The sequence below is a fragment of the Embiotoca jacksoni genome, unplaced genomic scaffold (assembly GCF_022577435.1).
Source record: "Embiotoca jacksoni isolate LCO1_2020_lvr unplaced genomic scaffold, fEmbJac1.0.p SCAF_17, whole genome shotgun sequence".
Taxonomy (NCBI): domain Eukaryota; kingdom Metazoa; phylum Chordata; class Actinopteri; family Embiotocidae; genus Embiotoca; species Embiotoca jacksoni.
The window spans coordinates 6,696,469-6,711,456 of NW_027185307.1; the positions used below are offsets into that span (position 1 = coordinate 6,696,469).

The 14,988-nt window shown below is 41.0% G+C and overlaps 1 protein-coding gene across 1 annotated transcript; it reads right to left on the reverse strand.

Annotated features, from left to right (window-relative positions):
* Positions 1-7: 7 nt before the first annotated feature.
* tecrl2a (trans-2,3-enoyl-CoA reductase-like 2a) lies at positions 8-12,977 on the reverse strand. The gene is made up of 13 exons (XM_069151388.1): positions 12,767-12,977; positions 9,056-9,106; positions 8,732-8,783; positions 8,031-8,075; positions 6,595-6,698; positions 6,283-6,398; positions 2,901-3,006; positions 2,461-2,533; positions 2,287-2,330; positions 2,160-2,217; positions 1,826-1,914; positions 1,681-1,726; positions 8-1,571 (listed from the first exon to the last, which is right to left on the reverse strand). The coding sequence occupies exons 1-13, from the start codon at positions 12,881-12,883 to the stop codon at positions 1,444-1,446; spliced, it is 1,029 nt and encodes a 342-aa protein (XP_069007489.1). The 5' UTR covers positions 12,884-12,977; the 3' UTR covers positions 8-1,443.
* Between the last annotated feature and the right edge of the window lie 2,011 nt (positions 12,978-14,988).

Sequence of the window (14,988 nt, forward strand, 5' to 3'; positions counted from 1 at the left end):
TCAATGCAATCCAGCTGATAGTTGTTAGAAAAATCCTTCTGCTGCAGTTAAATTCATTTCGACACCATGTCATATTTTAATGCCATAAACCTTTTGTTCTATCCTTTGCGCTTTATCATATACAGTACTTGTATTTGGATGACACAATGTCATAAAAGTGATGTTTCTATAAGGAGCATTTGTCAAATAAACTCTCATTTTTCTTTAAGACATTGACCTTTATTCAAACATACCTCATATTTGACCTTATATTCACTTTTATGAACAAAAACAGTTCAATAAAACCTGAGATTAGACAGTATGGACTAGAGAACCACAGCAGGTGGCACTGACGACCCTATGAGGCCTTTACACATCAATGTTGTGGGTTACATTTTAACAGTGAAGTTTCCATTCCTCTGAAGGAAACTGTCTTTGAGTCTGAAAAGCTTAATATTAATGTAATTGAACATCTGCTTTATCAGCATTCCTCCTGAGAGCTTACAAGTGATGTTGCACTCTTAAATAGATGCCATGACATTTTAAATGCATTAGTTTGCTTCTACAGGCACTTTATTATGACGAAGTGTATGTTCACTTGAACCATGAGAATTTTTGTAACTGAAAAACAAAACCTGTTGGATATTAATCCAGCATTTGAATATAAGCTTTAAAATGCAACATCGTCCAGCCTTTATTCAATATATGAGGAGCCAAAAAGAGAAAATCTAATGTTGTGACAAATGTTATCAAAGCATAGAGAATATGACAGCAATGAAGATCGATCTAATCTAATTTCCAACTTCTATCACAATGCCAAATCAAACGTTCAGGCAGCTGGGAATTGGGAAAATGTTCCCTCGGGAACGTCCCGCTTCCGAGTTGAGCGCGTTCACAAACAGGCAACATAGCTGCCTCTAGAAAATGTGATCAATTTTGCTGTCAAGAGTACAGAAAAGTGAAAAAACAACCTTGTTATTGTTCAAATAAACCAACACAGAGAGGAAGTAAAGCTCAGGAGGTCAACACTTAATTTCTATGTTGTGATGTATTTCTGTTTTTAACATTTATCACAGCTGGCAAACAAAGCTAAGCTAACCACATCTGGCTGGTTCCTCTTACTTTTTAAGTTTTTTCCACAAACGCCGCCTTGTCATGTGACATAAAATCTTCTTTGTGGAGGTCTTAAAAACCTCCCACTTTCCTAGTGTGATATTTTCAGTTTGGCAGGCGTTGAGGTGTATTTTCCAAGTCGGAGGTTTGAACTTTCCTACTTCCCAGTTGCTCATGAAGGCAGCATAAACGCAGCGTTAAAACCGTAGACGGGTTAAAACCAAATAATGCCAACATCGCTTATTCCTACATTTCTCAGCTCATTCATTCGTTAAAAAAAAATAAATGCATAGTTGGATTCAGCAGCAGCAAACTTCTTTGTTTACACCCCTCTATAGGTTTCAACCACTGTCAGAGAATCAGGGGGATGATGGCGACCCGGAGGCTGGGATAGTCCTTGAACTCCCTGCTGTACGCTCTGTGCTTCCCTTTGGCCCAGATGGTCATCTGAATGAAGCCCAGTAATGTGTAAAACGCCACTGGAAGACAAAAAAAAGAATCACACATGCAACCCTGCAGTCCACACTCAACTGTAAGTGGTGTCATTACAGATTCATGTCAGCTATGTTAATACACAACAGAGCGTACCTGGCAGACACTGGGTCATGATGGTGAAGCTCACCCAAGCTCCAACCTACAGTACATGGCAAGTGTGCAGAGACAGAGGGGGTGAATACACAAGCGGGTGAGATATTCACAACCATGATGAATTGCTGTACATCGTTTGTGTTACCTCATATGTGTAATTTGGACAGGATACAAAGAAAAACAGCCATGTGAAGGGGTTCTTCGTTGGCATAGGAAACTTTCTGACATTTGACCCTGCCAAGTTTGTGAAGAGAAAGAAAAGATTGTGTAATATTTATTTTGTGTAGCATTCCTCTCAGTGACAATCATGTACTGTAGACACTCATCATATTTCCATGGTGGATCAACAAAAATAGCACTACGTACTTATGAAATGATCATTCGGGGACAAGTGAATGGTATAATTTCATATCAGAATCTGTAAAATACTCCTTTTTCAAAGACTTTGCAAGTGAACAGATCAACGCTCAGCAACTCACCCTCTGCTTTGAGATTATTCAGAGTCAAATGAATGGAGAAGTTGCCCAGTTCACATATCTACAGCAGAAATGAACAAGTCAGGGGGCTGAATTATTGTTGATCCACCGTGAATATCAGCATACGTACCACAAACATAACTAGTGCATAGTTGACTTGTAGTTCTCCATATGCTGTGAAGAGAGAGAGTCTGGTATTGATATGCTGCTTAAAACACCCCCCCGGCCCCCTGTGTGTGTGTGTGCGTGCGTGCGTGTGTGTGTGTGTGTGTGTGTGTGTGCGTGCACCCATAGACCTACTTACACGGAGGTGTATAAAGAGGGTGGTTGATATGATAGGCCAACCAAGCTGAGAAACACCAGTAATAGGCACAATGCTGAAAAAAAAAAAAAAAAAAAAAAGAAACACAGAAATATTAAAATGTACAAATTATTGCTTGAACTACTTTAAATAAATCACTGGAATAACTCGGCATAAAGACATTGTACTGCGTAAAGATAAACAATATTCTGCATTAGTTTTCTGCTCTGGTTTTATGTTACTTTATGGTATTGTTGGGTTTTTGTTCATTAAAGGCCCATCTAAGGATGTGAATTGGCACGTGGCAATACGGTAATGATCCATGCAATATACTTGTCCCCATATATAAACATTAAAAACAGCTGGCAAATGAGGCCACACGTTGTGAAAGAACCGAGCTCAAAATCAGAGGCTCTTCTTTTCAAGGTGAGCCACGTCCTCACCTTGACTATGGTCCTGAGAGGCATGGTCCCGTGGGAGAAACGATGCACAAAGATAGTCTCTATCAACCTCTTCAAATAGTGCAGGGTATGACAGACACAGGCGAGTCTGAGCGACACAGAGGAGGGATGAGGTCAGAGGAACAGCTGCATACATGGAACTTAGTTTCTGATGCTGTTGTGCTTCTTTATTTTGGCGGATGTCAAATTTGAGATGAGAAAAGATGAAATGTAATTGATCCAAACTGGGTTGCTGCAGAAAAACAAGTTGTATGTGTGTAAGTATGTATGTACAGTGGTGTGAAAATGTGTTTGCCCCCTTCCTGATTTCCAATTTTTTTGCATGTCTGTCACACTTAAATGTTTCAGATCATCAAACAAATTTAAATATTAGTCAAAGATAACACAAGTAAACACAAAATGCAGTTTTTAAATGAAGGTTTTTATTATTAAGGGAGAAAAAAAAAAATCCAAACCCACATGGCCCTGTGTGAAAAGGTGTTTGCCCCCTCCTGTTAAAACATAACTTAACTGGGGTTTATCACACCTGAGTTCAATTTCTCTAGCCACACCCAGGCCTGATTACTACCACACCTGTTCTCAATCAAGAAATCACTTAAATAGGACCTGCCTGACAAAGTGAAGTAGACCAAAAGATCCTCAAAAGATAGACATCATGCCGAGATCCAAAGAAATTCAGGAACAAATGAGAAAGAAAGTAATTGAGATCTATCGGTCTGGAAAAGGTTCTAAAGCCATTTCTAAAGCTTTGGGACTCCAGCGGACCACAGTGAGAGCCATTATCCACAAATGGAGAAATTAACCTTCCCAGGAGTGGCCGGCCGACCAAAATTACCCCAAGAGAGCAGCGACGACTCATCCGAGAGGTCACAAGAGACCCCACAACAACATCCAAAGAACTGCAGGCCTCACTTGCCTCAGTTAAGGTCAGTGTTCATGACTCCACCATAAGAAAGAGACTGGGCTAAAATGGTCTGCATGGCAGAGTTCCAAGACCAAAACCACCGCTGAGCAAAAAGAACATGAAGGCTCGTCTCATTTTTGCCAGAAAACATCTTGATGATCCCCAAGACTTTTGGGAAAATACTCTGTGGACTGACAAGACAAAAGTTGAACTTTTTGGAAGGTGTGTGTCCCGTTACATCTGGCGTAAAAGTAACACCGCATTTCAGAAAAAGAACATCATACCAACAGTAAAATACGGTGGTGGTAGTGTGACGGTCTGGGGCTGTTCTGCTGCTTCAGGACCTGGAAGACTTGCTGTGATAAATGGAACCATGAATTCTACCGTCTACCAAAACATCCTGAAGGATAATGTCCGGCCATCTGTTCCGTGACCTCAAGCTGAAGCCAACTTGGGTTCTGCAGCAGGACAATGATCCAAAACACACCAGCAAGTCCACCTCTGAATGGCTGAAGAAAAACAAAATGAAGACTTTGGAGTGGCCTAGTCAAAGTCCTGACCTGAATCCTATTGAGATGCTGTGGCGTGACCTTAAAAAGGCGGTTGGTGCTCGAAAACCCTCCAATGTGGCTGAATTACAACAACTCTGTAAAAATGAGTCAGCCAACATTCCTCCACAGCTGTAAAAGACTCATTGCAAGTTATCGCAAACGCTTGATTGCAGTTGTTGCTGCTAAGGGTGGCCCAACCGGTTATTAGGTTTAGGGGGCAAACACTTTTTCACACAGGGCCATGCGGGTTTGGATCTTTGTTCTCCCTTAATAATAAAAACCTTCATTTAAAAACTGCATTTTGTGTTTACTTGTGTTATCTTTGATTAATATTTACATTTGTTTGATGACCTGAAACATTTAAGTGTGACAGACATGCAAAGAAATCAGGAAGAGGGCAAACACTTTTTCGCACCACTGTATGTATCCATATGTTTATATAATTAAATTAATATATCTAGGTATATAGATAGATATTAGGTATATAGATAATAAATACATTTGACTTTTATTTGATGATACTGATAATTCTGGAGAATAATTATATTAATACCTTTTAGCAAGTGCTACATAAAATCGTGGTGGTAAGTCTCGCGAGAGCTTACAAAGGGCCGTTGGTCAAGGGTCGCGTGTCGGTGGTGCACTTGGCCAATGTCGCTCGCTGGTGAACTCACGTGGAGCACAGATCTAAACCTGAAAAGTTTCTAGTGTGTCAGCGACTGTAACGGAGAAGGACGAGCCCGCTGTCTTCAACAACGGAGTGGACAACATGAAGGAGCAGAGCAACAGTGAGGATCACGAGCATGTCGGCTGTCATGACTGCGGTGAGGATCCAGGTGATTAAAAACAGGTGAATGCAACGTGTCCAGCAGCAGCACCTGCAACTGCACCTGCACCATCTCCCCTCCTCTGCACCTTTCTGACATCATCCAGTCAGCCAGCAATGGACCAAGAAGTACAGACTGCTAAAACGTTCATTTTGTCAGATCATGCATTTTGTTTTGATTGCGCACATCTTGATCAGCAGCTCCGCCTGGAGCCTGCACCTGGACGGACGTAAACACCGTGGACACGTGGTCTGAATTCAGCAGGACATCATGGATGCTTCAGCCATGACCCACAACAACAGATGTGCCATCCACCGGTGAGTGGGCTCCTCCGGTGCGTGTTTTTATATGCGAGTGTGTGTGTGCCGTTTGATGGAGAGGTTCAATGTAAAAGCAGACCCGGTTGAAGAAGTCAACAGTCGCCACTGTGTGTGTGTGTGTGTGTGTGTGTGTGTGTGTGTGTGTGTGTTGTCTTCGGCTACAGTAACACTGTATTTGTTGTGTGGATGATGACAATATAAACAGGCTACTGTTGCATGGTCCAATGGTATTGTAGTTTGATTATTTTAAAAACGGACTTTGAACTCTCTGCTGTTATGTTGCAACTACTGAACAACTGCAGGGACAAAATGACAAAAACTAGATATAAGGGAGGTTTGAATATGTTGTGTGGAGTCATGATAGTGTGCATATTAAAAGATTGCAGATGACATGAGTTGCAATCCCCCATTTCTAGGGTGTAAAAAGGTCTTTGTGGTTGCAACAGAAAATCGGATTATAGAAATAAATGAATGAATGAATAAAAGTAACTGTCTCAACCATCATAGCAGCCTATGATGTACATTTTATTAATAACAATGCCATTTTGGTAGAAGCACTGATGTGACATAATGCAGTTACTTATCCTGATTTCATTCAACTGAGACTAAGTCCTTACTAAATACATGTAAAGTCCATCTGTAATGAGGCATTACAGCGAATACAGAAGATAATAAATTAATCTCATGCTCAGTAGGCAGCATGTTTAGTAGATGCTTAGCGTCATAAGCTTGTACGTGTGTTATATTTGATTTCCCACTTACGTGACAACAGGATAGGGACTGGAGGTAAAGGCGTGTGTGTGTGAGTAAATGTACGGTAGTCTAAAATAGAAGAGGAGGTAGGTGAGGAGGGGTCCAATATACTCTGCAAGAAACACCTGAGAACAGAAGAACAGAAAAATACAACGAAGACAAAAACAACAAAGTAAAAGATTTAGATGCAAATTTAACGGCAACATTATGTAGCAGGTTTATCAGGAAAAATATGATTTCAGTTGACCCTGATTACAGACACTGATTTATTTTCCATCTAGAATTCATATATTATATTGGTAGTTTAGAAAGTTTTCTTACCATAGTCCAACCTAACTGTGGACCGAGATCTTTAAAGTACATGGTGGCAGTGGTCCCAACAGGTAGATTCTGTAAGATTTCATCATCTCTGAGCAATTTTCCCTCTGAAAAGAAGAAAAGAAAATGTCTATTCAGCAAAATCTATAGCGATACTGTCAGATATTTTGATTGCCCAGTGGATGAGGCTGCCTCTGCAGAGTTGAGGAGCGGCAGAAATATTCATAGTGTTGTGTGTTTAGTTGCATATAAACTTAATAGACAGTGAGTGTTGTGGTTTAAAGTGATGTTGCAGGTATTCAGTACGTGTTCTCTCTACCTGGAAGCTCATTGGGCCACAGCCACTGATCGGGCTTTAGTAATTGGATGGCGTTTTTAGAACATCCTCAGGGGGAACTGACCCAAATAGCTTTTAACTAAATTTCTCCTCCTGTAATTTTTAGCGGCTCTCAAAGCCTGTTCAAAACCAAAGACCTGCAAGGTCGTAAATCAATGAATGTATTTGGCTTTACTGTTTTAATTCAGGCTGAAAATGCAATCCAGCAAGTTTAAAATGACTAACGGCACCATCTGCTGTATTGGAGGGTGAATTACTCTTCAGAAAATCTTCACCAAATTGACACTGGAAAGTCACAAGGTATTTTTTTTGTCTTTGTGGGATAATGTTTTTTTGTAATTTGTAATACATGCTGTATTTGTCTCTGCTGGATGATTCCAAGTACGTAGTGTATTTGTTTGTAGGTGTGTTTTGTATTTGCAAGACAAAATGCTTCGGTTTGCTGATGGTGTGTTTGTATTTGCAAACCAAACTGTGTTTTATTTGTGAATTGAAGGGCATTTGTAAAATGTTTTTTTTTTTTCGAGACCTCATTTAGCGCAATGCTGCATCGTCAACTGATGTCTCGAATGAAAATGTTGTCATTTAGAAATAAGATCGCATAGAGGTACGAATCCAGATCGCGTTTTTAATACGATTAATCATGCATCCCTATCTTTTACAATAGTGGAGCCTTTGTAAACAACAGAAGCTAACTGGCCTCAGCCATTTGTATTCGAAAGAACTTTAAACAACCTCATGCCCATTTGGACTTCATTTTACTGCTCTAATAATGATCATATAGCAATATATGTCCACCTAGATGATAAGCATCACATATCCTGGATATGTAAGGTTCTCGCATAATGAGACTCATTACAAACTTAAAGCTGAAACATAAACTGACCTAAATACTAGCGCGGGAGCCCTCATCCCACACTTGAATGCCGCTCTTTTATATTTTTGTGTAGAGCGTCACAGACTGGATGGTTAACAATGCTGTCTGGTCTGGACCGACGTGTCCTCACACTGTTTGTGGGGTAATGAAGTCCAAATATTGTCACCAGTATCAAACAGTGAATAGTTACCACTCTGCAATTATGTAATTATAACTACTACTTACTGGGATCAAGTCTCAGGGCCTGTCGTGCTGGATACCAGTGAGGATCTGAGCAGATCAAACACACACACACACACACACACACACACACACACACACACACACACACACACACACACACACACACACACACATATATATATAAAGTTGGACAGAGCTGGCATCGCACTCAGTTTTTTTGGCCTCAGGCCCGATGATAATTGATCACAATGGAATAATGTTGGGCTCGGCTGCTCTGATGGCTGCTGATGGCCTCAGGCTTGGCAAACATTTGGTAACTTTTCTGACCAGACACACAATGCTGACAGAACAACTGTCGGCTTCGGAGGAGTAAATAAGAAATTGCTTTTTAGCGGCACATCTCTCCAGGGAGGAGATGTGATATGAAGTACGATGAGATGTTTCCCTCAACAGCATAGCAAGTGTGTTAATCACCATTTAACCAAATGACGTCCAGTTTTACCCTACAGGAACAGTAAATATGCAATGAAAGATGTAAAAAACTAAAACAACAGTATAACAGTAAATTGATAATTGAATAATAAACCGAGTGCACAGATCCTGCAGTTTTACACAAGTGAACCATTGTATGAAACAGGATTTTATTGTCAGGGATCAAGATGAAACATAAAGGCCAAAACTTCTGCTCAATATATTAAAACAAGACCAAACTGACTGATTTGATTTGAATTAAAACCACTCACATGATTTGTGGAAAAGGCTCTTTATGTCTCCTATTGTTGAGCGAGGCTCCACCTGGATACAATGCAAACACAGAGTATGTAACCTTGATGCAGAACCGCTTAAAGCTTACAGTCATCATACACTCAGAAACACAAAAAAATAAATAAAAATATTGTTCGAACCAACAGAGCTTTATGTTAAATTATTGTGGCAATCACAAAGAATCCAACAAAACCAAAACAGGAAACGGAAACACAACTGCATGCTCAGGGGTTTGAAATAGTTCTGTACTTATTTAATTCACAGATTTTTCATTCAAACCTAAAGCCAATGTGTCAGCATACCTTATCTAAAAAACTAAGCTGCTCCCTTGTCTTGGCATCGAGAACCTCCACCTAAAGAAAGAATAAGATGAACCACTGTTAAATGCAAGATTTCTTCTCTACTTTTCTTATACAGGTTTTGAATAGCCAGTAGCACTTATCTTTTTTGCTCTCTGTAATGACATTAATATGATTTAAATACAAAGGCCAATCAAATGGTTCCCAGACTGCTCCTGTTGTGTGTGAAAGGTGCCCAGTGCATGCAGCAGGAGGAAGCTGTAACCTTCTTGCGTAATTAATTGCTTGATCAATAACGGCACCTGAGTTGCACACGTTTTTGTTAACAGCATTATGGGTACATTTGCAATTTGATCGTGCACCTGAAACTGGAGCAGAAAGCGTACATCAATGTTTGTAACAGATTTTTGGGGAACAGAAAGAAGTTGCAGAGACAAATCGGGTGCATAGTTACGGTGGGGAGCTACAACTGTGTTGCTGTGGGTGAGGAACTCTTGTGTTTTCAGTGTATTGTGAGTTGTGCCTGCATAGATGCGTTAGCTGTAGTCATCGTACAGGCCGCCATGTTTAGACCATTCCTGATCCTTATGGTGCCTTTGTGAGCAACTGGGAAGTGGGGAAGTTCAACTTTCAAGTGGCAAAATACACCTGATTGCCTGACGAACTGGGAGCATCCCAAAAGAAAGTGGGAGGTTTTTGAGAGTAGATTTGACATCACTTGAAATGTCAGTGTTTGTGGTTGAAGGAAGAAATGTACGTGCTCTGAAAATGGGAGGAAGGCGCCAGACCTGGTTTGGCTAGCCTACCTAGTTTGCGAGCTGTTAGAGGTTTAAATGACAGTACTTCACAAGGTGTAGATATGTCGTGTATAAATGATATTGACCTCCTGAGCTTCATTGAGTCTCTGTGTTGGTTTATAGGGACGATGACGAGGTGGTTTGTCACTCTTCTGGCTGCCATGTTGCCTGTTTGTGAACACTTTCAACTGGGAAGTGGGACATTCCCAAATGGGAACTTTCCCACTTCCAGCTGCCTTAACACACAATGCATTTACTCACAAATGCAAAATAGGTACTGTTGGACATGTAGCCATTATTGTAAAAACATGAAATGAAATCAGAGCCCCTTTGAATAAAATATAAACATCTGGATAGAAAGTTTGATTGTACAAAACACACACAGCAACTCGATTAAATTTCTTGAGCAAACTACAATTAAAACAATGAAAATATAACCTCATTTGACGTTCTTCGACCTCCCTAAGCGTGTCCAGTTTGGTTTCCCTTATTAAGTACAGTGATCTCTGTCTGAGTAATGTGGATGCTTGAGGTTGTTAGACAAAAAAGAGAATTGTGTTGCTGTCTTGCACACATTTTTTTCCCCCATCTTAATTAGACCGTGTCAGTGGTGATGTACAGCATATGCAAGGAGGAAGCTGGGTGGGCTCACAATTTGCCCTGAAAGCACTCCATACTGTGCTGCTCAGCAGAGCTGTCTTGCTAAATTGGGTCCTTTCCTGGACGGTGTAATAACCCACTAATGGACATCTAAAGATTTGCTGAGTGCACAGTTGAGAGAAGAGAGCGAGGGAACGCTCCACATACTGTAGATACCTTCTGCTGTTTGCGTAGTTAAAAAAAAAAACCAAAACATAAGTCCGATCTAAACAGTCTGCCGGTGCAGCGAGGGTTTAAGTAAAACGTTTCACTGTTCTACGTATAAAACTGTGTTTCATCGTCACTCTCTGCAGTGTGAGTTCATGCTTTGCGGGATCGGAGCATGCTGACGTCTGAGTGGAGGGCGGCCTGGGAAATGGGTTTGTTTTGCTTTCCGTCCGCCAACCTCCCCGGCTGCATCCTCGTGGCACATGTTGCTGTGTCTGCGAGGACATCCAGGGGGGCCGCAAGGGCCGCGTGTTGTGAAACAGTCGTGCTGTGCCCTTGTAAATGTGATTATCGGATTCCCCGGTCCTCTCATGGGCATACGGGGCACTGTTGACAGCGCAGGTCATACGCAGCATGTACGTGCTTGTGAGGGCTTTGTGGATGTCAGGTGAATTTTCAAATGAACACTTATCTTTCTATGCTGGCTAGATTTGGACATATCTTGCTTTAATATTGAAACCAACTGGACTCGTCTCTTAACCATAATAGCTCCTCTTAATGTGAACGCAGGTGAATCATGGCTGATCATGAAGCACGGGGGTCATTACTGTAGACACCGAGCATGATACTGTTGAAGCTTATTAGCTGCAGATGGCTGCTCAGTATAACATCATTGTGCTTTTTACTTTCACTTACGAAACTGAATTTCTCTTTCAATTAAAAAAGTAATCAACGAACTAGTTATCAGTTTCCAAATTTTCCAAGGGCATCTGACCCGGTGCACATTTACAAAAAGTCCAGGATGTGAGAATAAAGAAACCTTAATGACAGTCGGCTAAGACGAGGCTGCTGGTGCTCAAAAGAAAGCCTCGGTTTCCTGGTGTTTCATTAATTGCTACAAGGAAGTACTAAAGACATCAAACCCGTTCTTATCCCGTGGGTTGTCAAATGCTGCTGGTGTGTCTCAGATGAACACAAAATGCTTTCGATTTAGCCACCAAAAACCACATGGTTACATTTAGGAAAAGATCATGGTTTGGCTTATATGTGACACAGTCATAATGAGGGTTATTAGCTTAGCTTAAAGAGAGGAAAAGAACCCGTCACTACCAGGTGTTGGTAAAACGTACGTGGTGCTGTGAGATTAGATGCAACGGTACAAAAAGCAGAAACGTGCAAAGACGACTACCGTTGCAGAAAAAATGTTCAGTGTGGAACTCCTTCACAACAGTAAAATGAGGTGCAGTGAAAACTTTGCTGTGGAAAGCCAGCGTATCGCAAGTCTACCAAGAATATACAGTCGTTTGAGAGGGAAGCACTGAGCAGATTGTCCATCCAAAGATTTCAGTCAGTGGCCAGCTGTCATTACGACAAGTGAGATTGATGTTAGATGTGCAGAGTAAAGATCATCTCAGAAAAGAAGCTAAAGACGAGCTTCTCATCAGCAGGGTTTTCAGAGTTTGTTATTATTAGTTCAGCCTGAGTTTACGACATGAGTGAGTCTCCTTCTCTTTATGCGTGTTTGTGGGCAGTGGTCTTCAAATAGTAGTCAAATAGAGTATTCGTGCTTGAAATGATCATCCTTAGTTTAATTACAAGCTTAGCTTTTGGAAACAAGTTCACTTACTTCATTGTAAAAAAAAAAATTAACAGCCGGCACTTTTTCCTGTGCTCAGACTTGAGAAAGCGTACATCATCCTCATGAGCCTTTTAAATATTTACTAATTTGGCTTACAGCCTTTCTGCAACAGCAACTGAGAGCATGGCACACATCCCAGAGCATGTTGTAATTAACTGGAGTTCATAGGCCCGCTGCACTTACAGCAAATTACTTGTCTACTTCTTCGTTAGTGCTCGTCAGGCCCGCGAGACGAGACTGAGTCACGAAAACGGCCCCCGCTTTGAGTTTATCTGGCACGGAAACCAGGACTTCAGAAACTTCCCTGATTCTTAAAAACAGCAAATGAAAAAGAAATTATTCATTCAGTCTCATTAAGGATTTCACAGATTCTGTCCAACCTCTTATTGCTCGAAGAAGTCTCTTGCTGTAATCTTTACAATCAGAGAATGTCAGTAAATCAAGTGTCAGTCGTACTGTACACTGACTTACCTCAAAGAAGGTGGTCCGGCTCATGGCGGTGGCTGGTTGTCGTTTTGTCCTCTGAGTACAGGGTGAAACAAAAATCCTAACCATAAGTACACAAGCAAACACAACACACACACTCATTCCTCTCTCTCTCTCTCTCACACACACACGCAGAAATAGCTCCTCTCCTTTCGAGGACAATCCCTGGACTGACCCCTTATTCTTCACAGTCTTCTTTTCTCCCTCTCACACACACACACACACACACACACACACACACACACACACACACACACACACACACACACACACACACACACACACTCACACTCACTCTCTCTCTCTCTCACACATTTACACTCCCACTCTCCCTCCTCCTCTGAGATAGTGCTGGGACACAGAATCACCAGAGGCACTCCAGACACATGGTCTCAGCCTGGCTTTTCCTTTCTGCTGCTGCTTCCTGTTTTCACCTCTGTAGCTCTGTTCGCAAGGAAGCTCTTCTTGACACAGTCCAACTCGGCTCAAGTAAGCAGATACCCACCGGAGACCACGACAGCTGAGGAGGAGGTACATGAATACCAATAGAGAATGAAAAACACGAGATGACACTCAACTTTTAAAATCTCCTGTGGTTACAGCGGAGGAGCTAACATCATAGAAACGGCAGAAGAAAATCATTCCAGAATACATCATTTCCTACTGAAAGTCTCAAATGAAATGTCCTAAAAATACTGAAACCTACAACAAAGTAGTCCTCTATTAATGCAATCCACCAAACGCCTGCAGAAGAGTTATGACTCGAACGAACCACCTTGGTTTTAAGCTGCAATTGTGTCAGGAGAAGATGAACCCACCAGGGGGGGATGGGGGGGGACTGAGCACCAAAATATCCCACACAAGCAGAGAGGTGTGGGGTCCAACTGTACTCCATGTATACAGTATGGAAGTCAAAGATGCAGTTCATTTGAGTTTACTCCAAATTGCAGTATGGAGTGAATGAATTCTGTTTTTAAAAACTTGTTTGAGTTGTTCAGTGTAAAGTCACCATCACAGTCTAGTGATCCTGTCAGAGTGGACGTGAGGAACCCAACCGTGTGTTTCACTGCATTGTTCAATCCAAACACATTTACGACAAACCCTCTGTAGCACCCAAATCGTTTGAGATTTTATAGTTTATGGCTTCCGATGCATTTCCTCATATTCTTCCTGGTTAAACCCTGTGTGTCGTTTTAATTTTCATCATGAATAAAATATGTTTTCCATTGAAAGTAAATGCAGTATAATAAATACTATAGCAGTAAAATGTTTGTATCCACGATGAGAGCAGCTCATTTACTGTATGTTTGCCGCTCGGTGCAATATTTATTTTTCAGTTTATCACTTGAATAGCAGCCTAGAAATGCACTTTGGGATGATCACATAACTGATGGGTGTTCAATACAAACAAAACACAGACACATCTTCAGTCCCTTCTTTTGGCATTCTGAGCTTTTAATAAAGAAGGGGACTTAAAGTTCATCTGATATCAGTTTATGTAAGTGTGATTTTTACAGTGAGTCATTTTAGTGTTTGTTCTAAACCTATTTTGTGTATATACAACTAGATAAGGTAGCCTGGTATCACCATGCTCCATTTAATATTGCTTCCAGTTGTTGGCGTACAATCTTTGGTTAATTTTATGATTATTGAAGCAGCCTTTAACCAATTGGCAATGACCACCATATGACATATGTTTTGAGCTGATACCCCCCCCCCCCCCCCCTCAATGTGAGCAGAGGGCCAAATAATGTGGATGAATGATCATTAAAGTACATTTTAAGACATGAGGAGAATTGTTCTTGCTTCGGCTTTCTTTAGTGGACATGTTTTTCAAGTACCGGCAAAGCAGTGTAACATAACTGATTCGCCCGGTGAAAATATTTTTCTTGGGCCTTTCCCCTCGCCCCACACACACAGCAGGGAGTACGGCCACTGGACAATCTAATTAGCATTTCCCCGCATGCTTTCTTCCTTTGTTACTTTTTTTTGAATAAAGCAACTACATTTATTAGGTTGAAGTGATGGTTTGAAATAATATTTGTTTTTAACATAGCATGCAGTTTTAGAACATTATATTTAAATCCGATAATGATACATAAAATAGGCTATGACTCCAAATCACAAGTTCATAAGATGACCTATAATAATTATTTCTAAAATAAACTTTCCCCGCATAAAATTTGACTGGCCTCCGGACCATCGCT

Excerpts from the sequence above, each read along its gene's own strand:
- tecrl2a (XM_069151388.1), bottom strand. The coding sequence starts at position 12,883 with ATGAGTGTGTGTGTTGTGTTTGCTTGTGTACTTATGGTTAGGATTTTT. Across the intron at positions 8,076-8,731 it reads GAGCCTTTTCCACAAATCAT|ATCCTCACTGGTATCCAGCA; the intron begins GTGAGTGGTTTT and ends TGATCTGCTCAG. Across the intron at positions 6,699-8,030 it reads GGCCCTGAGACTTGATCCCA|AGGGAAAATTGCTCAGAGAT; the intron begins GTAAGTAGTAGT and ends TCTTCTTTTCAG.